Source organism: Bactrocera neohumeralis, chromosome 4 (genome assembly GCF_024586455.1).
Source record: "Bactrocera neohumeralis isolate Rockhampton chromosome 4, APGP_CSIRO_Bneo_wtdbg2-racon-allhic-juicebox.fasta_v2, whole genome shotgun sequence".
In the NCBI taxonomy this organism is placed as follows: Eukaryota; Metazoa; Arthropoda; class Insecta; order Diptera; family Tephritidae; genus Bactrocera; species Bactrocera neohumeralis.
The window spans coordinates 9560200-9582804 of record NC_065921.1 but is presented as its reverse complement, the minus strand read 5'-3'; the positions used below and the strand labels follow the sequence as shown (position 1 = coordinate 9582804).

General features: G+C 30.5%; 1 protein-coding gene and 1 long non-coding RNA gene across 8 annotated transcripts in view; one reads left to right on the top strand and one right to left on the bottom strand.

Moving 5' to 3' along the window:
* LOC126756854 (V-type proton ATPase subunit C) overlaps nucleotides 1–21486 on the bottom strand; it is a 36579-nt gene extending 15093 nt beyond the window's left edge. For 3 of the 7 annotated variants that reach the window (XM_050470282.1, XM_050470286.1, XM_050470287.1), the window contains exons 1-3: nucleotides 21262–21486; nucleotides 8774–8916; nucleotides 6869–7022 (exon numbers count right to left, since the gene is read on the bottom strand). In XM_050470282.1, coding sequence (XP_050326239.1) covers nucleotides 6869–7022; nucleotides 8774–8905 — 286 coding nt within the window. In that variant the 5' untranslated portion in view covers nucleotides 8906–8916; nucleotides 21262–21486. Of the gene's footprint in view, nucleotides 1–6868; nucleotides 7023–8773; nucleotides 8917–12621; nucleotides 12933–21261 lie in introns of those variants that run through there. The other 4 variants (XM_050470285.1, XM_050470284.1, XM_050470288.1 and 1 more) reach the window with 4 other exon arrangements.
* LOC126756858 (uncharacterized) lies at nucleotides 16897–21418 on the top strand. The gene is made up of 2 exons (XR_007666648.1): nucleotides 16897–19071; nucleotides 20037–21418. It is a non-coding gene; the product is annotated as an uncharacterized LOC126756858 (long non-coding RNA).
* Nucleotides 21487–22605: the final 1119 nt, after the last annotated feature.

Sequence of the window (22605 nt, the reverse complement as noted above, 5' to 3'; positions counted from 1 at the left end):
AAATGAGTAAAAATATGCATATGAACATTGGGGTGTCTGACCCAAGTCTGTTAAGAAAATTATCCAACGTAAACAAGTGTAATACATTTCAATTTAAACCGTGCGTAAGTCATTTCACATTCTCTAAGTATTTTCATGCAAACGTTTAACATTTGTTATTAAACTTTTCAGCTTATAGGCAAAAAAAAATTAAAAAAAAGATTTTCCAATACCAAATTTAGCGCTATTCAGAAAAGCTCTAATTTTTTTCTTAAAAACATTTAAAAAGTTATACTCAGTCAAATTTATTCTTCAAATGTACTAAGTGCACCATGCCGTATGAGCAATAGAGCAACGATTACAATTCATGCAAGTGTTTTACTCAAGCTCTGTTGTTCATACGCCATGGTGCACTGTATGACAGCTGTAGCCATAACTATAACTTTAACTGTGTATAACTTTTAAATCATTGGTTTTATGGAAAAAATCATTGCACCTGTTTTGTAGGGTGTTAATTTTGGTAACGGAATACAAAAGTTCAATGTTTTGGGTTTACTTGTTGAATGCAAAGAATTAAAATTTTTGATTCCATATTATTTATATAGGAGAACAAATTGCAGGCACGGTTTAGATTGAAAATAAAGCGCTTGTTTAGATTAAATATATTTTTGTACAAAATTCAAATTTTGTAGAAAAAAATAAACACTTGGTTAATAGTGGACACTCTAATGTACATGCATACATAAGTTTATAAAGGCAGAATACTTTTAAACGTCACAACATTAATATTTACTAAGATAATTATTTAATATCATAAATTTACTATCATAAATTTGAATAAAAACTCAAAAAATTTCACTCTTTTGGAGCCATGATATCAAAAAGCAAAAACCAGAGGTGCAAACGGCGTAAGTTCATAAAAATATCGGCACGTTAGAGCTGGTTATAACCACTTTTCCAGGCAGAAAAAACGCATTTTTCGTGATTTTTATTTTTTTTTGTGTTTTGTAGTGGAATTTTCTTCAACAAATAAATAACATTTTTTTTTGTTTTGAGTTGACATTTTCTTTTAAAAATAGTTAAAATTTTTTTAGAATTTAATCTACATTAGCATTTATTAAACGACGAATTTTTTTTAAATTTTTTGGTTTCCTTGAACACTTAGCCAATCTCCAGCTGGGCCTCTCAAAAAAACTGACTGGCGGTGAGCAAGTGTTTTCTACTTATAAATCACTCAAATCTCTCTCTTTTTAAATTCAAAAATGGATATAACTCCTTCATATTTGAACTATCGCGTTAACCTATAATTATTTTTAAACTAATTTTTCAATTGACGTTTAAAAGCTCTGCTCGAAAAGGCAAATAAGTGAGGATGTTATTAGTTGGCAAACTTAAAAGTAAAGCGAACACAAACGCTTAAAACAACAACTACCTTAAAACATACATACATACATGAATGTAAATAAAAACGCACTTCCTTCGTACATACAAACAAACATATGTACATGCAAACATTTTCAAAAACAAATACAAAATTCATAAAAAAAAATTATAAAAACAAAATATCTTCTAAAGCAATTTTTATACACAAAAGAACAACAGAAAAGAAAACTCCCAAAAATAGCGGTGCTTGCACTTTTCACAATTCAAATTGAACTCGGTGTGCTTTCACAAACATTATATAATATTGTCAAAAACACAGTTGCCACATGAGAAGAAAAACGGAAATATTGCACATTCCTTTATGGAGAACACAGCAATCAGTGTACAAAAACAATAACAAATAATAAAACATGTTGCGAACAAGTTGAGAACGAGTGTGTTGACAGTGATGCTTAATGAACTGAATTAACGATACAACGAACAAACGAACGAGCGAGCGAGCGAACGAACGAACGTAAATAATTTGACAATTGAACAACAACAAAACACAGTTTTTGGTCTCTGAGCATGATTTAAAAACTAATTGGTTTTCTGGGTGGATGTTTGGCTGTTCGATTGATTGGTCGGTTAAACGATTGACTGCGGGCCAGGCGCACACAACGCGCTATTTCTTATTTACATGGCAAGTCAAACCGCTAAGGACGTCAACCATATGCATTTCAAAACTGAGGCACTGTCAGTTATCCAATTGAATTAAATATGTTTATATATTCATTAAATGTTTTTACAACAAATTTCGTTAATAAAAAAAAAGTTTACGCAAAATAATGAAGAAATGAAAATGTTTAGCGTCAGATTGTGAGGTGATAGGAAGTTTGTGTGTTTAGTTTATGAGTAGAAATAAAAGTCGATATTTATTAATTTAGCAATATTTTTGTTTGTTATTGTGGTAAGTGGTAAATAGTTCCAGGGCACATACACATATTTCAGCTGACAACCCTCTATTTAGAAACAAGAGGCTAACCGAAACTTCAACTTTGAGAAAATTAACTAAAGTGACGTCAACAAAATGACAAATTTGATGCAATCGACTGAGAAATTAAGAAAAGAGCTTTCAGTTTAATGTTTGTGTTTCAAATCACAAATGGACCAACACACTCCAACTTTCAAACGATTTATGAATGTTTGAAAATAATTCGAATTAAAAGCACATGAAAAAAAAAAAACAAATTGAAAATAATATTATATTAGTAACAAAAGAAAAGTTCCTTCATTTCTGTTTATTTTAAATAATTAATTTACAAAATCTACACGCTAAGTCATTAATTAGGTTGTGAAAACTTGAAAAAAAATAGTAAAATTGGCTTTCTCATTAATTAATTTATTTTTTTTTCGTTACTGAACAATCGATAGTTTTATCGATAATTTACTTATTTGCCTAAAAATAACTATTTTGCATTTCTCATTAATTTACTTAAAAATTTTTTTATCGACAAGCGATATCAAACAAACGATAGTTTTATCGATAATCGATAATTTTTCTTTTGCAATTAATAATAACTATTTTACATTTCTCACTCACTGAAATTTGTATGGATAATTTATATCAAACAATCGATATTTTTATCGATAATCGTTAATTATATGCTGGCAGTTTTCTGATTTCAAATAAAAACTTGAAGAAATAGCCAAACTTACCAATTAGAATTCAGAGGAGCATAAAAGCTTGGATTAATTTATACAAACAATTACCTGCTCACCTACTAATAAATATTTAATATTTATCAATAATTTGTTTCAAATTTTTTAGCAATAATCGATTGATCGATAAAAAAACACCTCTTCACTAATATTAGTAATAATAATTTAACATTTCTAAATATTTTTTTTTTAATTTTAAATCTGTATCGATAAATTTTAATGATAGCATTAGGTCTAAATGTTTAGTTTCTGTATTTCTATAACAGAATTAATTTTTCATTTCTTTTTTATTTTTTTAAATAATAAAATGTTATCGATAACGCGAAATCGATAGTTTTACGATAAATCACAAATTGTTTCTTTCATATTGATTTGTACTGTGTTTTTAATCGGAATTTTTATAAAAGATTTTTAAGTTAGTATATGAAATGTTATCGATAACGGCGAAATCTAAAAAGATTGATCACAAAAGTTATAAATATACTATAAGTATAATAGGAATAATAGGATTTAAACGAAATAACTTTAGAAAATGCACATAAAACATTTGCGATTTTTTACTAAGAAATTACAATTAAATTGCCGAAACTTCTCATTTATCGATAAAAATTTTGATTAAATTCAAATTATATATTATTATTATTTAAGACATATGTGTGAAAATGAAAAATTGGACTATGAATTTTTGTGGAACCTATTGAGTATGTTCAAAACATGATTAAAAACAACATATTATAATTTCTAATCGTTCCGATACATGGGAAAACTATACTCAGTGTCAGAACAAATTTTTTTCGCGATTTCGCGAAGACCCGGCAAAGTTCGTTAAAATAATTACTTTTGACGTAATATTATCTATGACAAGTGAGAAAGGGCTCAATTTTATTCATTCTAAGATTCTTATTCTTCTTCATTCTTATTAAGATAATTTACATATTGACCGATATATGTATTCTAGCTAAAATAACCCGGATGTTTGAAAATCTTTACATCAGGTATAGAGGGCTAAGGGTAATATTGACCCAATTCAAACCTTTTTTGGTATACTGAGATACTATTAGCAGGAAATTATATATCTTACACATTGACCGATATTTTCGGTAAAAATTCAACTATAGGCTCTGGGGTCTACGTATTCGGTACACAGGAGCTTGAACAGTTTTGCTTCCATTTATACAATTTTTGGTCAATTTATATGTAGACACAAGTATTACGACCAACTGCATTTAATGCTCGAACGGTATCTACCAAAAACTTTCTGTGCGAAATTCCGGCAACGACAGTTCTTCCAACTTACTTTTCTGATTAGCCATTGTGCGGCGAAAATGAGCTACCCAAATTTCAATAATAAATAGAATTACCCTAATCACGTGTCATTCTGTTTTTAAACTTATTCGCGTGTGCACAATAAGAAAAAATATTTTCCACAGCAAATTTAGACCAACCAAAACGCGTCAAAGTGTGTGCTTCAAGGGGGGTAACGGCGGGGAAGAAGCCGCTAAAAATGGTCTTACAATGTACATATATAAACTGGAGTTCTATACTGAAATACATATGTACTTTGTATGTGAGTTATGTACATATGTTTGTATGTATGCATGTTTGTATGTGTGGCAGCTTAATAGCCAGTCTGCATGTGTAAATAATTGTTAGTAGTAAATGTTGTAGGGATGTATGTATGAATGTATCGGGTGATTTTTTAAGAAAAAACTACTGCAAATGGTTTTTAAAAAAAAAAACGCATAAAATTTGCAAAATCTCATCGGTTCTTTATTTGAACGGTCATGACATTTACTTTTTGAAGATAATTTCATTTAAAACCGCGGCTGCGTCTTAGGTGGTCCAATCGGAAAGAAACTTTTTCGAGCATTTCGGCGGGAATAGCCCGAATTTCTTCGGAAATGTTGTCTTCCAAACTGGAATAGTTGCTGGCTTATTTCTGTAGACTTTAGACTTGACGTAGCCCCACAAAAAATAGTCTAAAGGCGTTAAATCGCATGATCTTGGTGGCCAACTTACGGGTCCATTTCTTGAGATGAGTTGTTTTCCCTCAAAATGGCCATAGAATCGCGAGCTGTGTGGCATGTAGCGCCATCTTGTTGAAACCACATGTCAACCAAGTTCAGTTCTTCCATTTTTGGCAACAAAAAGTTTGTTAGCATCGAACGATAGCGATCGCCATTCACCGTAACGTTGCGTCCAACAGCATCTTTGAAAAAATACGGTCCAATGATTCCACCAGCGTACAAACCACACCAAACAGTGCATTTTTCGGATGCATGCAAAATGGTGGCAGTTGGCCACCAAGATCATGCGATTTAACGCCTTTAGACTATTTTTTGTGGGGCTACGTCAAGTCTAAAGTCTACAGAAATAAGCCAGCAACTATTCCAGCTTTGGAAGACAACATTTCCGAAGAAATTCGGGCTATTCCGGCCGAAATGCTCGAAAAAGTTGCCCAAAATTGGACTTTCCGAATGGACCACCTAAGACGCAGCCGCGGTCAACATTTAAATGAAATTATCTTCAAAAAGTAAATGTCATGAACCAATCTAACGTTTCAAATAAAGAACCGATGAGATTTGCAAATTTTAATTTTTTTTTTTAAAAGTTATCAAGCTCTTAAAAAATCACCCGATAGTTGTAAATGACATAGTTGGCACTTAAAAAGAAAAACAAGAGTACAAAAACAACAACACAATAATTTCTTTATGGCTGTTTTTACAATTCTGCTGAACGTATGTATGTCTAAGACGAAAAAAATAGTAGGCTCATAAGAAGCGCATCTCGACAAAGCGACACACAGTGTTGCCAGACGGAGATGTGATGATTGTGCGCATGAATTGAATAATGAACTAAATGGGAAAAAGCACGAAAAATAAGTCAGTTGGTGAAAAAGCAAAATTAAAAAATTAGTTTTTGGAAAATAATACAAAAACAAATTAGTATTAATGAACACAAGTATTAAAGAAAAAGCAATTTGAAGAAATTAACGCAAAATTAAATCAAAAGCCAAAAAGTCGAAAAAATAATAATAATTTACTAAATAAGAAACCAAGGAAAAAGGGGGAACTTAGAGGAGTTTTTCATTGTTTACTCTTTATTAATCACAGACACCGCTTGTTTCCAGCTGAAAATCGATTAGTTTTTAAATCTGTACTTTGTACGCACTAAATTGAATAATAATTTTCATTAAATTGTTTTAGTACCAATTTTAATAGTTATTTTGTTTTTAAGTTAACAACGCTAGTGTTGTTGTGCATTATACACAATTTGCGTATTTTGGGGCATTCAAAACGTAAAATCAACTATTTCATTCCATTTTGGGTAGGCAAACAGTGTTAGTTTTGGTTTAAAGGGCTTTGCAAAAATAAATGCACAATTTAAATTGTTGTTAATACGCTTTCGGTTAATTTTGTTAATTGATTTTGTTTTGGTTTTGTTTTAATGCTTGTTTTTTTTTTGTTTTTCATTTTAATTACTATTTTGGCATCGCAATCAACATTCCAAACGATTTCTACTAAAAAAACATTTTGTTGGTGTTAGTGTATACAAAACTTTCTTCTTGCTCTTTTTGTTAATTATTTTATTTTTTCTTTTTCTATCTGTATTTTTTTTTTTTTTTGTACAAAAACGTGTTTTGTCAAAAGTAAGAAGAAATTTGTTTCAGTTTTAAAACAAAAAGTAATATTTCAAACTAAATTTACTAATTATTATTAACGTACAGTTATGTGTATAAGTTCTTTTTATAGTCTATATCAACATATGTATGTTTGTGTAGTTTAGTAATTGCACTTGTACTTACTGTTGTTGGCGAGTAGATTTTCGTGCAACTTATCGCGTTGATCCTCGAGCACCTCACCCAAATAGGCGGCAACTTTGCGTGTTATTTGCTCCACATAAGTGTCCAGTTTACCCAAATCATCGGAGAGACCGACCAATTGATCGAGTGTACCGACCTGCAAGATTGGCAATGCTTCTTTAGAAATTTTTTTAACAGAATTATGTACACCAGTGTGAACAGGCACTCGAGAGTAATATATGTACATATATATTTTTTTAATTTATTTGCGCTTTATAGCTTTTTTGCTGTAGGTCACTGCTTCTTATGATTTATCTCTTTTTTTTTATTTTTTGTTATAATTATTACTTTTGTTAACTTTGACGTAGGTTATTGCTTCTTATGATTTATTCCTTTTTTGTAATATATTTTTTAAATAATTTTTTTGTAATTGTTTTTGTTTTTTTTTGTTTATAATTTTAATTTTTAATTAAAAAACCTTTGACGTATGTTATTGCTTCTTATGATTTATTCTTTAAGTTAATAAAAGTTTTTTAATATAAAAAAAAGTATTTTTTTAAACTTAAATTAAATTTTTTTTTGCAATTACATAATTTTTTATGCAATATTTTTTTTGTATTTTTCTATTGTTTTCATAAAAAATATTTTTTGGTTAGGTAACGTCTTTTTTCATACCTTAAAATGTTATAAAAGATTTGATTAAAAAAATTCGAAATTATTTAAATATTAATAATAAAAAAATCAATTAAATTAAAAATTAATACATGCATTTTTTTAAATAATTTTTTTTGGTATTTTTTTTTAATTTAAATTTAATTTTTAATTTAAAAACTTGTATTATTTTATTTAATAAAACTTTTTTAATTAAAAAAAATTGTAATTTTTATAAAATGAAATTAAAATGTTTTTTTGTAATTTAAATCTAATTTTTAATTAAAAAACCTTTATTCTCTTATTTAATACAACTTTTTTAATTAAAAAAAAGTTGTTATTTTTATAAAATAAAATTAAAATGTTTTCTTTTGTTTTTGTAATTTCAAAATTTGTTTATGCAATATTTTTTAGGAAAATAAATAATAATTTTTGATTATGAAAATATATGTATGTATATACGTCTTTTTTATACATTAATATTTTATAAGAGATTTGATTGAAAAAATTTCAAAATTATTTAAATGACAAATAAAACAATTAATTAAAAAATATTAATTTGGAAATTAATTTAAAAAATTATAAAAGAATAAATTAAATAAAAATAATTAAATCAAATTAAAAAAAAAATTCAATTAAATTTAAAATTAGTTTATAATTTAGGCGAATTCGAACGAAATCTATCCCGGTATGTTATATAGCAAGGTGCCTAAATGTAGGCAAGATTTTGACTCTTGTGTAATTTTATTAAGAAAATGTTTATATAAAAAAATTATTCTCGGTTAGCAAAGGAACGAACTTTTTTATACATTAATATGTTTTAAAAAAATGTATTAAAAATACATTGAAAAATATTTAAATTTACTTATTCTTTCTTTTTTTTTCTTTTCATGCCGTATTAAGTCCATAACACAAGTTATTTAGCAAGGTGCCTAAATGTAGGCAACGTTTTGTTTTCTATAAAAGCACGATCGAACATTGCAATTTTTTGAAGAAACAATTTCTTTTACTTTTTTTACCAAAAAATATGCTTTTGAGTTTTTTTAGACCATTTTGACTTTTTAAATTTATTTAGTGAAAAATTTCGTTATTTTTTTTATACCTCAGTATAAATTTTGAACGAAATTGGAGGTAAATCTCAAGTTTGATCAAAATATATGTGTACATGCATACAAAACTATTTTATATAAAAATTTCCAACTTATTTACAATATTGCACAAACAAACAAATATTTTCTAACCAAAATTACTGATTACCTTCAAGTCGGGTATATGAAACTTATAGTTGTTGCATAGATTATTTTGTTTGCTGGTGAGATTGTTCATGGTGTCGAACGTTTGTTGGCAGGTTTTGTCGCCAGGGGCTGAAATAAGCCAATACTCGGACATCTTGATGATTTCTAAAGTATATAGAGACTAGAATTAGTAAATAAATAAATGGAAATTTATATGTATGTAAGCAAACACACGCCAAGTCACACACAATGAAAAAAATTGAAGGTACTTTTTTTTTTTTGTAAAAATCAATAAACATTTCCACACAAATTGAGCATTGAATAAAAAATTTCAAATTGAATCTCAGCTGGACAAAGTTTGAAGTAAAGCAGCCCCTTCCTGATGAGCCACGCCAAAGCATTCAAACTCAACAAACACACACACACACAGACACGAACGCACAACGAGCGCATGGCATGCGACATGACATCACATTGCATAGCAGGGCAGAAGTGTCAATGGTCACTTAATGGACGGGATGTCTCGACATGCAATGGAAATTGCTTGCGTTTAACCATTATTATATAAGACATTCAAATACATGCGCTTGTATGTGCCACGCTTGTGTACGGTTTACTACAACTACAGTAGTCCGAACAACAGACAAGGTGGAGTGGAGCGTGAGCGGTGGCAAGTAACTAACAAGGAACCAATAATGCTGCAAACGAAGAACCCTTAAGCGTAGCGGTGCTGGGGGGGAAATATAAATAAATAAACATTGTGCAACTTAAACAAAAAAAGCAGGAAACGAGGTGAAATGAAGGTAAGGCAACTGTAGTTGGTTGCGCTCATGACGGATGAGTAAATGCATTGCGGTTGTAAAATCAATAGATCCATTTAATTATTTATAGTGTTGTAAAACTTTCAATTGATATCGCATTGAACTTGAACGGCGGCGAGTAGTTTTACGAAGGACTCAGGAAGTGACATTCAATTTCAAATAAACGCTATTTTACATATGACTGCATAAGTTATGATTAGATATCTGCACACAGGTGGAAGTGTGTGTGTGTGTATACTTGGCGTTCAAAGTTGTACATAAGTCGCATGCCACGGCGTATGAGTAATGTGCTGGTGTAATCGAGATTGAATAATGTCCGATTGAAAACTATTCAACTAATTGCTAATTAAAAAAATTAAAGATGAAACGAATGATATACAGATAATGCTTGAAAGAAAGATTAATTATAATAATATTAATTATATAAAAAATTCAAATTTAAAAGTAACTCAGTGGCTGTGGGCAAATGAAAAAATAAAAATTTGTGAATAATATAAATATATTTAAAAATTAATATAATTATTTCAAAAAATTAAAAACACAATATTAAAATTAATAAATAAAATAAAAAATATCGGGATATTAAAAAAGGAAAATTCAAAAATAAAAAATTTATTATAATGAACACAAAAAAATATTTAAAGAAATTTAGAAATATGTAAACTAAAATAAAAATTTGAAAAACATATAATTGAAAACAAAAAAGTCAAAAATTTTCGTTGGAGGTTAGTTAGCAATATAAGAAAAGTATAGTTTAAACAAAATAACAATATTATTAAGAACAAAAAAAATATTTAAAAAAAATTTATAAGAATGTAAAAAAAAGTATTGAAAAACATATGATATTGAAATAAAAAACATATCAAAAATTTTTGTTGGAGGTAGTTAGTTTTTAGTTAAGAATATTAAAGAAAGAAAAATTAAAAAAAAATTAATAATATAAGAACAAAAAAAAAACTTAAAGAATTTTGTTAAAAAATGTTTAAAAAAATATTTAAAAAAATATAATATTGAAAAAAAAACACATATCAAAAATTTTTGTTGGAGGTAGTTAGTAGTTAGGAATATTAAAAAAAAAAACAAATAAACAAAAAAAAAGAAATAATAATATAAATTTTTAAATTTTAATTTGAAAAAAATTTTAAATATTGACATTTTGTTTCATAATTTAATTGTGATTGATATAGCAGTTTGATCATACAATAACATAATGACAACTAAAATATTTTAATGAAAACATTTTAAGAAATATTTTTTAAAATGAAGTTAACACTGCGTAAATATTTTTGATATAAAAGTTGCCTTCTATTTTTGACCATAAAAATTTAGCTAATATTTAGAAAATTCTTACATTTGAAATATATCGCATTTAAAAAGTCTTAAATATTAAAATAGAGCTGCAAATAATGCACAAAAAATAATTTTTATTTTGTAATCCAAAAAATCTTAATTGAAAATAATTTCCAATCCCAAATACCGGATTGAATAAACGAACCCAAATACCGGTTTGAAAAATATATTTTTTATCCCAAATACCGGACTGCAATAATAAAAAAATGTTAATCTCAAGTTCATAAATAAATCTCATGTAAAAAGTCTTAAATTTTAAAACTAGGGCTGCAAATAATGCATAAAAAATAACTTTTTTCAATCCCAAAAATTTTAAATATAAATAATTTGATTTTAAAAATATTTTTTTTTATTATAAGTACGGATTGAAATAATAAAAAAATATTACTCTCAAGTTTATAACTAAAATGTAAAAAAAAAAAATGTTTTTAAATCAGCATTTTTCTAATAGATATTAAAAAATTATTTATTAAAAACTAAAATTATTCAATAAAATTGAAATAGAAACATAAATAAAAATACAAACGAGATAAAAAACCGAAAAAATTCGAAAAAAACGTTAACTTCGGATGCATCGAAGCTGTAATGCCCATCCCGGGCTCATTTTGTACAGTGTAAAAGGGTATAAAAAAGATTTTTATCTTGATTTTTTTCAAGTCAGTTTAAAGACAGATTTGTATATGCTATATTGGTACATCTGAACAATGTATTCAAAGATTATAACGGTGCCTTAGATAATAATATGTGACCTGGTCTACGAAAAGGGGGCTTAGGTGTCAAAAAAAAGGAGAACAATTAATGAGATAACGAGAAACTGACGATTATTTTTAACAGCTTTTCCCAGAAAACTAGTTTTCGCACGTTAGCCCCCTTTTCGTATACCAGGTCACATATATGTATTTCGTGACGATAACTTGGATTAGAAACATGGTTAGGTTAGTTTGTATGACAGCTATATAGAATAGTTTTTCGATCTGAACAATTTCTTCGGATATTGCAACAATACCTTAAATAATAACATACGCCAAATTTCGTGAAGATATATTGTCATATGAAAAAGTTTTTCATACAAGAATGTGATTTCGAACAGCCAGTTTGTATGGCAGCTATATGCCGTAGTAGTCCAATCTGAACAATTTCTTCGGAGATAGCAGCAAAGCCTTAAATAATAACATATGCCAAATTTCGAGAAGCTACCTTTTCAAACAAATAAGTTTTTTATATAAGGACTTGAATTGGATAGGCCAGTATATGTAATAGTTTCTTATTAAAAATATATTCGAATAATAAAAAATCAATAGAAGAAAGTCTAAATAAAGCCTAATCTCAAATACTTAGGGACTACCGAGTACATCTTATACTATAACTCCTTATAGACTGCGCATTAATACATTTATTGTAAGTACATTTAGGACCAAGCAGCACCAATTATTGAAGACAATATAAAACAATTAATATTATTTTTTTCATTTTTGCTTTTAAGCAAACTTACATATGGCAACATAATAAAAAAAGAAAATTAAGAAAACACTAGTATCTTGAATTAGTAACTCCAAACTTTTTTGTAACACTTTTTTCAACTGCTCAAAGCCATTCAAATACACACACACGTCTACGGCGCCTCAGCCAGCCTAATAAATAAATGCGTTTGTAGTAAATTATTATTTATTTTTGTGTGAGCCTGCCACACATTACATACACGTCCGCTGATGGCACACAACAATTCAATGCGCGAGTGTATTGAGTGCTTAGCGTGAAAACTTAGCTGGCCTCTTAACATTTTCCACAATAATTAACACTTTCAGCATTGACAATTCTCGCTCGGTTTTGAAACAATTTATATTTGCACGGTTTGGTTTGTGAACTTTGTGAATGAATTATTTCGCTCCTTAATTACAAACAATTTGGTAGTTATTATGGCTTCTAAAAATTAAAGAGATGTTGGCTTATTTTTTCATTGAGTATTCAGTATTTATTTCAGTATCACCAACGAAGGTTTCCGTACACGGCGGCGCTCTGTTCGCAACTGAACTCGTCCTGGGATATTTCATTCCCAACAAGCATGCCAGCTATGCCAGGCGGTGCGAGCGAGCGTGTCAGCCAAACCTCAAACGCATAGCCAAGCAATAATGTGTGTTGCTCCAGACTACCGACCCACCCCATGGCAGCATATGGTGTCTTAGTCAGGCGAAAATGGTGATAGATGAAAATATTACATGCATGCACACATACAGAGGACAGAAGCGAGCGCGGTATGCGCTTGGACATGCTGGCGTCCATTGTTGTCACTTAGTCACACACATAGTCGTGCAGACAGTCTGGCTGACTGCTGGCGGCTTCTTTGTTTTTTTTTTTTGTTTTTTTGTTTTTACTTTTTCTATCTTTTGCTGCTCAACACGTCCTTTCGTCACATTTCGGTATTCGGCGTTTGATCCGCTCCACCGCTGCAGCTTTGTAGCATTCAATTGGCGTACAACGGTTGTTTTTTATTTTATTTTATTTTTTTTTGGTATCAAAAATGAGCACAAAATGTCAACAATGCGTACGTTGCTGTCATTTAATTACTGTTGTTGTGGGCTGTGTGTGTTGTTGGGAGTTTTTTCTATTGCTGTTGCGATGGCCTTCTCACTGATTGTCTGTGTATGGCCGTGTGTGTGCTTGCGATGTGCAATAAATTGGATTTTTGTGTGAGATAAACAAATGGCGCGTAATGTACAATAATGGTTGGCTGCATTTGTTGCTGTTGTAAAAGGTGGCTCCAATGAACATTTTCATTATTTAAAGTACCGATATTTTCGGAACTTCGAAGGGCATCAATCACGTGTGAATGTGTGTGTATGTGCGCTTACCGTTGCATTTCTTTGTGCGAGGAAGCAAATGTAGGAGTTGAAATTAATTGTTTTTGTGCTTCCATGTGCTTGTACGTATGTATGTATATGAATTATTTCTCGTAGTTTAAATATTTGTATATGTAATTGTTTCATTGTTTTAGGGATTATATTGGATAAGGTGAAGAATATAAAAAATATAAAAAAAAAATAAAATAAAAAAATAAAAATATAAAAAAAATAAATAAAAATATTAAAAGAAAATTTAAAAGTACATTAATTAAAAGTACATTAAAAAAAATGAAAAAGTAATATTAAAATCTAAAAAGTAAGTTTAAACATATAAAAAAATAATCGAAACAAAATTTAATAATATAAAAAAAAATTAAAAAAGAAACTTAAACTAAAAATAAAAATAAAAGTAAAAGTAAATTTAAATACAAAGAAAAATTAAATATATAAAAATATTAAAAAATAATTAAATTAAAAAAAAAACATGTATAAAAAATTTAAAAAAATACTACATATAACAAAATTAAACCAAAAAATAGAAAAATTTAAACTAAAAGTAAAAGTCAAATAAAATATATATACATACATATATACATATGTACATATTTGAAAAATTACAAACAACAATGTACAAAAAAAACATAAATTAATTAAAAACAAACTATTATTTTTTAATTTAAAAGAAAACAAAAAAGCACAGAAAAAATTAATTAAAAATATAAAAAGAGCTAAAAAAACTCGAGCTGATTAAAGTAAAATGGAAAAAATAATTTATAATTTATATTATTTATATCAATAAAAAAAATTATTAAAAGAAAATTAATGAATTATTTAAATTGAAATAAAATTATGATAAAAAAAATAATTTATATTATTTATATAATGCCCACATATAAAATATATGATAATAAAAATAAATAAATTATTTAAAAATAAGTTATTATTAAAAAACAATATTTCTTAAATAGACTTTAACTAAAATACAACAAACTAAAATGAAATAAAAACTGTAACAAAAAATAAATTAATGAAAAAATTGAAAATTGAAAATGAAACAGAAATTAAAAATTCGAAATTGTATATTTTATGGCAAAATCCGAATTAAAAATTGATAAACAAATTTTTTGGAGCAAATAAAAAAATCATATATGTATGTATCTAAATTATGCACTATAATAAAAATTGCTAATTTATGTTAAAATTTTATTAAAACGAAGCTTTTCTGTTAGAAATGTAAACAAAATGGTAGAAAATGTAGTACACAAGCGCGAAATATTTTAAAATTCAAAACTAAAATTTTTAATAAAATTGGGATTAACTTTTTTCGAATGTTATTTAGGACTAAACTTTTTATTTTTGATTTCCAATACCACTTTCCGTTAAAAAAAATCATTTTTAATTTTTCACTTCGGTATTTAGAAGTTTCAAAATTATTTTTAATTAAGAATTTTGGTACTACAAAATAAAAAAAAAAATCATAATTAAATGTTAATTTAATTGATTTTGAATGCATTATTTAGGACTAAAATTTTTATTTTTAATTACGATTTTCGGTTAAAAAAAAATATTTTTATTTTTTTACTCCGGTATATGTGATTAGAAATTTTGCAAATTATTTTTAATAAAGAATTTTGGGACTACAAAATAAAAAAATTATAATTGAATGTTAATTCAGTTGACTTCTTAATACATTATTTGCAACAACGCACGAGTTTCTCGAATTTTTCAACAGTTTTACGGGACCTCTGATTATAAAAGAGACACAGATTTGCTATTGGAAGCTTCAATTTTAAAGTAATACAAAGGTAAAAATCCTTCAAAGATAAAAACCGGACTACGTCGCCTTTAACTCTTACTTTATATACTTCATCCTCCCCACCACTCGAAGTGTAGAATAATATGTGAAAGAGATACTATTATGCTTAAAATTTCCAGTAAATTTTATTTAGTAAAATGGTTGATCGACACGATTCGCTCCATACTGCATAGCACTTTATTATTTCCGAAATAATTTTCTTTGAGCAAAAAATCAAAATATGCACACTAAAGGATAATTACGCCATCACAATCTCAAATAAAAAATTCCTTTCATAAAACCGCAGACACAAAGAAAAACACTAAATTATACACCATGGAGTCTTTGCCGTATTTGCACACATTTGTAGAGCATGACTAATGCCACCACCGAAAAAACCAACCAAATCAAGCAGCAAAAATAAAAGGCAACAAAACGACAGACTACAAATGAACCTGCATATGTGTGTGCAGCATGTATGTGTGCAGAATTCGAAGTAAAATTTGACAAAACAAATTGCAGGAGGCGCCACGAACGGAAGTGTGCCACTCACACCACACGAAACGCGCAATTGCCACGCGTTATAAATGCAATCAGCGATAGTCAGGATATAAACGTGCCTGCATGCACAGTGCAGCGGAACGAGTGTACACACATGCAAGCATTTATTATAGAAGTATGCAAATACAAATACAAGGAACTGTCAGACAAGTAGTCAGCATGGTAACGAATCACAATGAGCAACCTTGTAAAGTTCAGTAATACTTTTCGGACGCGTGGCAAGGCGAACGAACGACAACAACAACGAATGAGCGCACAAATTGTATTATGACTAGGCGAACGACAGGGCGTATGAGTAACGCAAACGTGGTGCTTTCATGCATATGTTTGTATATTCATAAACGTTATGTAAGTATAAGCGTATACTTTTGTGGCACACATTACTTAAATATATTACTCATTCCCTAGTGATAATGCTATTTTTAGCATACTCACGACAGCCACTTCCCTTCCATTGGCTTCCGCAATGAATAGGTATGTGGTCAAGTGAAGGGCTACTCACAGAGCGAATGCCATGCACAGGACAATGTGGCACCGCAGCTCTATTGTTTCTCACCTGCACAGCAGACAATTCACTATTGTATACAAATGCACACACATATGCATACAAAGCCTTATATGCAGACACAAGTTCGTACATACTTTTACATATATTAATGTGACGAAGTGCAGCTAATGGCTTGGTGGCGTCGCTCGGCTGGCGACCAAGCGTATGAATCAAACATCGACACAGATCGACAATCTCAAAACGTTTCCTGCCAGTATCCACCGCGGCGTAGAGCGCAAACGTCAAGGCGACCGAAATCGTCGAAGCGCTAAGTGAACACCGAAAATAGTAACGAAGTGTTTTGCAGGAAACAACAACAACAACAAAACAAGACACCACAAAAAATAAGAAACAAAAACAACAATAGTTGAAAAATAAAACGGGAAAAAATATAAACAACTCCAAAGCATGCTGGCGCCAACGAGACTAAGTGCAGCGCACCAACGACGCCTGAACCGTGGGTGGGTGGGTGTTAGCCGAGTTCGGTGGTTAACTGCTACTTGCTGCCGTCCGCCGTATGGCGCGTAGTCGCGGTAAGCTATTGGAAAGTAAATATGATTAGGAAAAGGCAGCATTATTCGAAAGGGAAAACGGCAAATGTGCGCGTCGTCATCGTCGTCACGGCGCAAATTTACGCAAACGAAACAACAACAACAAATAGTGTGACTGCGCTAACCTCGAATGTGCGGCGACATAGCGGTGTGTGGTGCGGTTATTTGGCTAGGTGGCTGGCTAGCTGGCGTCGTCAATGCTGACGAATGCGCCGATAATGACGGTAATGCCAAAAGATTCATAGCCGTGGGGGTGAATACTAAGCAAGCAGCAAGCAGCGAGCAGCGCGATAGAGATAGAGAGGAAGCAAGCAGCCGTGTCACGCGAAACAACGAAGTTCCGCGCACACTGTTTTTGCTGTTGTTGCCGCTACATCCCCATATTGTGGTGGCAATAGCAAAGTTTGTTGGCACCGCACACATGCACATACATATATACACACACAAATACATACATACATATATACACACAAATACATAGTATATACACATTCGTAAGTATTTTAATACAATTGGCGTGCTGCACACATACATACATATACATATATACAACTGCTCACAGTGGCGTGCATTGCAATAACGCGCGTTTAACGTTTGCTTTTCTGTGGGGTAGTTTACTGTACACCCCAATTGCTGACTCAACGGGTGTGCTGCTCGCTAATTAATTAATAATAATGTTCCTATTGAATGCCATTCGAGCATTTTATATGGTTTTATGTCTCTACCAGTTCCCTGCTCAACACTGTCACCTGTTTTGGGTGGCACGCCATATGTCTGTCGGTGAAAATAACAATAACAAATGTATGTCGTATACCCTGAACAAGGAATACTAAATTTGCCACGAAATTTGTAACACCCAGAAGGGAACCTATTAAATTGAATATAAATGATCAGCTTGGCGAGCTGAGTCAACTGTCGGTGTATTGCTCAGTTTTTGAGATATCGTTCTAAAATTTTGCATACGTCCTTTTTTACCACCAAGACATTTAGCTATCGTACAAACTTTAGTGCATTCAAGTCCTTGTATAGACAACTGTTTTATTTGACAAGATATCTTCTCGAAATTCGGCGCCGATTATTGTCCTAGGTAGAGCACAATATCTGAATTGACCAATCAAAATCAAGCTCTTGTATGGAAAACTTTTTTATTTGAGAACATACACATCTTCATGAAATTTGTCCAAGGCTACAAACTCCGAGCAAAATCTTTAGGTGGAAATACGAACAACCTGACCGATGAAAATAAATTTTTTGTATGACATTTTTTTTTATTTGTGAAGGGTATAATATGTATGTATGTTCGGTGTAACAGAAGTTAAGGTTTCATTCTGTTTTTTTAAGTTTTTTTTAAGTTAATAGTGAACACAAGCGAAAGTAGAGTTGAAAGTTTAAAACTTTCTACCATTACAGTACGTATTTTAGACATTTGTATGTATGTATATGTAATATATGTATATAGAGTATGTATTTATATACAAATGTGTTCTATTAAATGTGTTCTAAAATACCCATTTCTGGTCAGCCTGACCATTCGGCGATTATGTGCGCGCTTTATAGAAAATATATCAAGTGAATAAAAGCACATGTTGACCTGATGGAAGATATACGTACATATGTAGGTACATATTAGAGTAAGCAGCCACACTTTTACCTTTTCATGGTCACTATACAGTATTTTATTGTTTTTGTAAATAAATATAGACAAAACCACAAGTGCCTGTCAGTTATTGACTAAAAAATTATTTATTCACTTATATTACAGTATTGTAGTAAGAAATTACTACTAACTTGTTCACATACACACAAACTGGTCTACATATGTATGAAGGTGTCCCTAATGAAGTTTTCTTTCGTTGTAATTACATACATACATACGTGAAGTAATTCATTGAGTGTCTACAATTTTTATCGTTAGTGAAGTAACAATTTTCTGCTTTAACAAATTATACACACATAAACACACACACACACAAAACGTGACAACTACTGGAGAAATGGAGTATAATTACCGGCTATCAGCGCAGTATATCAATAAAAATGCTAATGTTTACAATCACAAAAGGACGTTGTTTCCTAGATGTCAATATGGCTTTTAAACGCTGTGGGATGTGGCACAAATCAGACGTTGTGCGGTATGCAGTTATTATATATATACTAACATATATGCATACTTGAAGGACATAGTTTTTTTAATTAAATACGAGATGTCAGTCTGAAGCGAGTGTGGTGATTAGGCAAGATAAAAAAGAGGAATTAATAAAGCATTTTTCCTCGTGCCACAGGAGCCTTGGAGAGAGAGCATTGTATAAAAAAATAATAGCATATAATAATGGATTTAAAGAATATATATTTACTTTCGGTAAACAAATTAGGATAACAGTAATAACAAAACAATTTTGTTAAAAAAAATGATTTTATAAACCAGGAACAAACAAATATCTGCTTAGTCATAACCACTAATTACAACTAGGAAATTACTTTAAAACTGTCCTGTATGAATACATTTTTTAAGACTTAGTATTCAAACAAAAAGAAAAATTGTGTTATGTAAGCGGTTGCCACCATGACAGTTATAATAACGCAAGCAATTCCAACAAAACGTCTACCCTAATTACAAACACGCAATCACATGCCAGGCGCGAGCACATAAAATTAAATAAAAAATTATAACAAGGATATATTATTATAAATTAGGTACAAATGTACATATATGTTTGTACATATGAAATCATGTAAACACTTAGATTTATTCATAAATTGTCATTACAAGACCAGATAATGTTGCTTGTACAATTATAGAAATTGTTTGTTTGATTTTAGGCGCGACCACTTTTTGGTCATTGCCGGACATGTCATGAGGACGGTATAAAACCCGGCATACACGCTGTGGTATGATGTTGCGTGCCGGCTTTTTGTTATTTTCACTTTACACGAAACCTTTCTTAATTATAAAAAGAACAAAACAAAAACTGTGCGTTAAGTTGGAAAATGAGGCAGGTCAAATGTGTGTCAATGCCACGCGTTTCCGGTGCATGGGAAATTCGCAAATTGCGCCGACTGTCTAAATTCGTGTGTCCTGAGCTGCACCTTACAAGTTGGATATATTTTCGTAAGGCGCAGAGCTGTTGCGGATTAAACATGAAATGATGTCACAACTCACTTCTCCAACTGACAGAACATTTTTATCATAACAGGCACGTGAGTTAATTACAACCACAGTCATAAAGGAAATAAGTTTTAAAACAATTATGAATCAATTCTAAATTGTCATTAAGTTAGAAAAAGCAATTGTTCGAATTCAAATTTAGTTAGTACATATTACTACTCTATTTTGTACTAGGTGCAAATCAAAAAACAAAAATCAAATAAGAAATTAGAAATTTATAAGTTGGTCAAATTGGGGTGGAAGGCCGAAAATGTAACCAAAACAAATACAAGGAGAATACACCACAGTTGCTATAAGAGTTTTTGACATTTCATAGCAGCGCTGCGCTTGGAAATGCCAAATCCACCATAGCAGCGCGATGTGGTGTCAGCTGTTAGATGACAGTCACATGACAGCTTTGGATCGATAAATTTTTCGCTCACGGGTTCGCACAATCATGAAAATTCACTTTTTTAAACGCTTTTTAAGCCAACTATGCAATATGTTTGTCTATTTCTGTGCAAAAAATGCATTTAGCAGACATTTACAGTCGAACTGTACACCTTAAAATCATCCAAAAGCACTTTTAGTGGACGCACACATGATCCTGCCTGCTTTTATACAAGCTTTATAAGACCACCCAAAAGTCATGTTTTAACCTTCAATACAATGTCGCATATTCATTCATACACTTTATCCGATTGGCAATACACATTACTGCATAATTATGCCTTGATTGCGCTATTAAATTGTACAACCATGAATTTATACACGATTCTCGAGTAGCCCACCAAAAGGCAAGACCACGAATATAAGCTATTCCACAAAACATTTGTTGCTCCCCTCCATATTTCCATTCCACACTCACACACTCATCTGACTTTGGCACGGGGCACTTACATTTTTTTCGTGTTTCTTTTTATGCGAAGCTGCGAAACCACACTTTAACTGCAACGGAATTTTGCAAAACTAGCCGAAAATTTGTGCGATTCGATGGTGCAAAGAATTTGCAATTGCGTTGGAAACTTTTCACTTACAATTTTCTATTGCCCAAAAATCAATCGACAGCGAACGACGACGGCAACTACACGACGGCCACAGCGACGGCGAGAAGACAGACTGTGAAGAAACTCAACACAACGAATATGCGATTAAAACGGAATTAGAGCGAGCGTAAAAGGGAATACGAAAAAATTCACGTGATAACATTCATTAGGGAAATTTCGTTCATGATTTGACAGTTAACAGTTTGGTGTGCACTGTAGTTGAAGGTTTGAAAACTAGGCACGTTATTGGCGCCAAGGCAGTAAAAGGAAATGTAATGTGACATATAAAAATTAAAAAGGCAACGGATACACAAAGGGAATGCTTTTAAAAACTTCACTAAACGAAAAATAGTGCGTAAATCTATTAAAGCATTTATTTTGAAATACACAGCAGAAGTGTTGGCTACTGAAGTTGGACTAATTATGCTCACCGAACTTTTCATATCAATCAGCGACCTGAGGAATCTCTTTCAAAATCGTTAAGATTTCTTAATTGAATTTTAAAGTTAAGCGATAAAAGCTAATTCGCGAATACTGCTTTTACTATTACATAGAATTTTCAGGATTGATTGATGTATGTACAAAAATATGTTTGCCCCTCCGGCAAAAAAAATGTTGTATTTACATAAGTTTTCTACATAATATATTATACAATCGTTTTTTATAGTTTTTAGAAAAATGCAATTTAAGAATTTCCATATGAAAACATTCAGCAACACTATTTGGCGAATAATATGAATGCTATTGTAATGTAAATAAATGTATAATTGTTAAACTGACGGGTATCATTGCTTGCAGTGTCGTGAGTACGATTATATCAACACATGGACGCCCCGCCCCACTCCTTTTATGTTCGATATAAATATTTTTATCTTGTCTTAGTTATGTGAGACCGACTGCCATGATGTGGAAATACTATTACGGTAAACGGTTGGTTGAAATATCGCAATTCAAATTACGCTGTAAGCACTATACATATGTACACAAGTATACATAACCTCAATGTGGGACATTAATTTTCCATTTGCTCCTATATATGAGCATAAGTATAGATGTGTGTATTATCGTCATTGCGTCAAGAATTCGATCGCCTTGTAAATGCAGCGGCAACATAAAAGCCAAATACTTCTGTAATAGATTGCAAACAGCAAATATTGCAAATATATAGCGCACGCAAATAAACATAAAGCTTGATCAG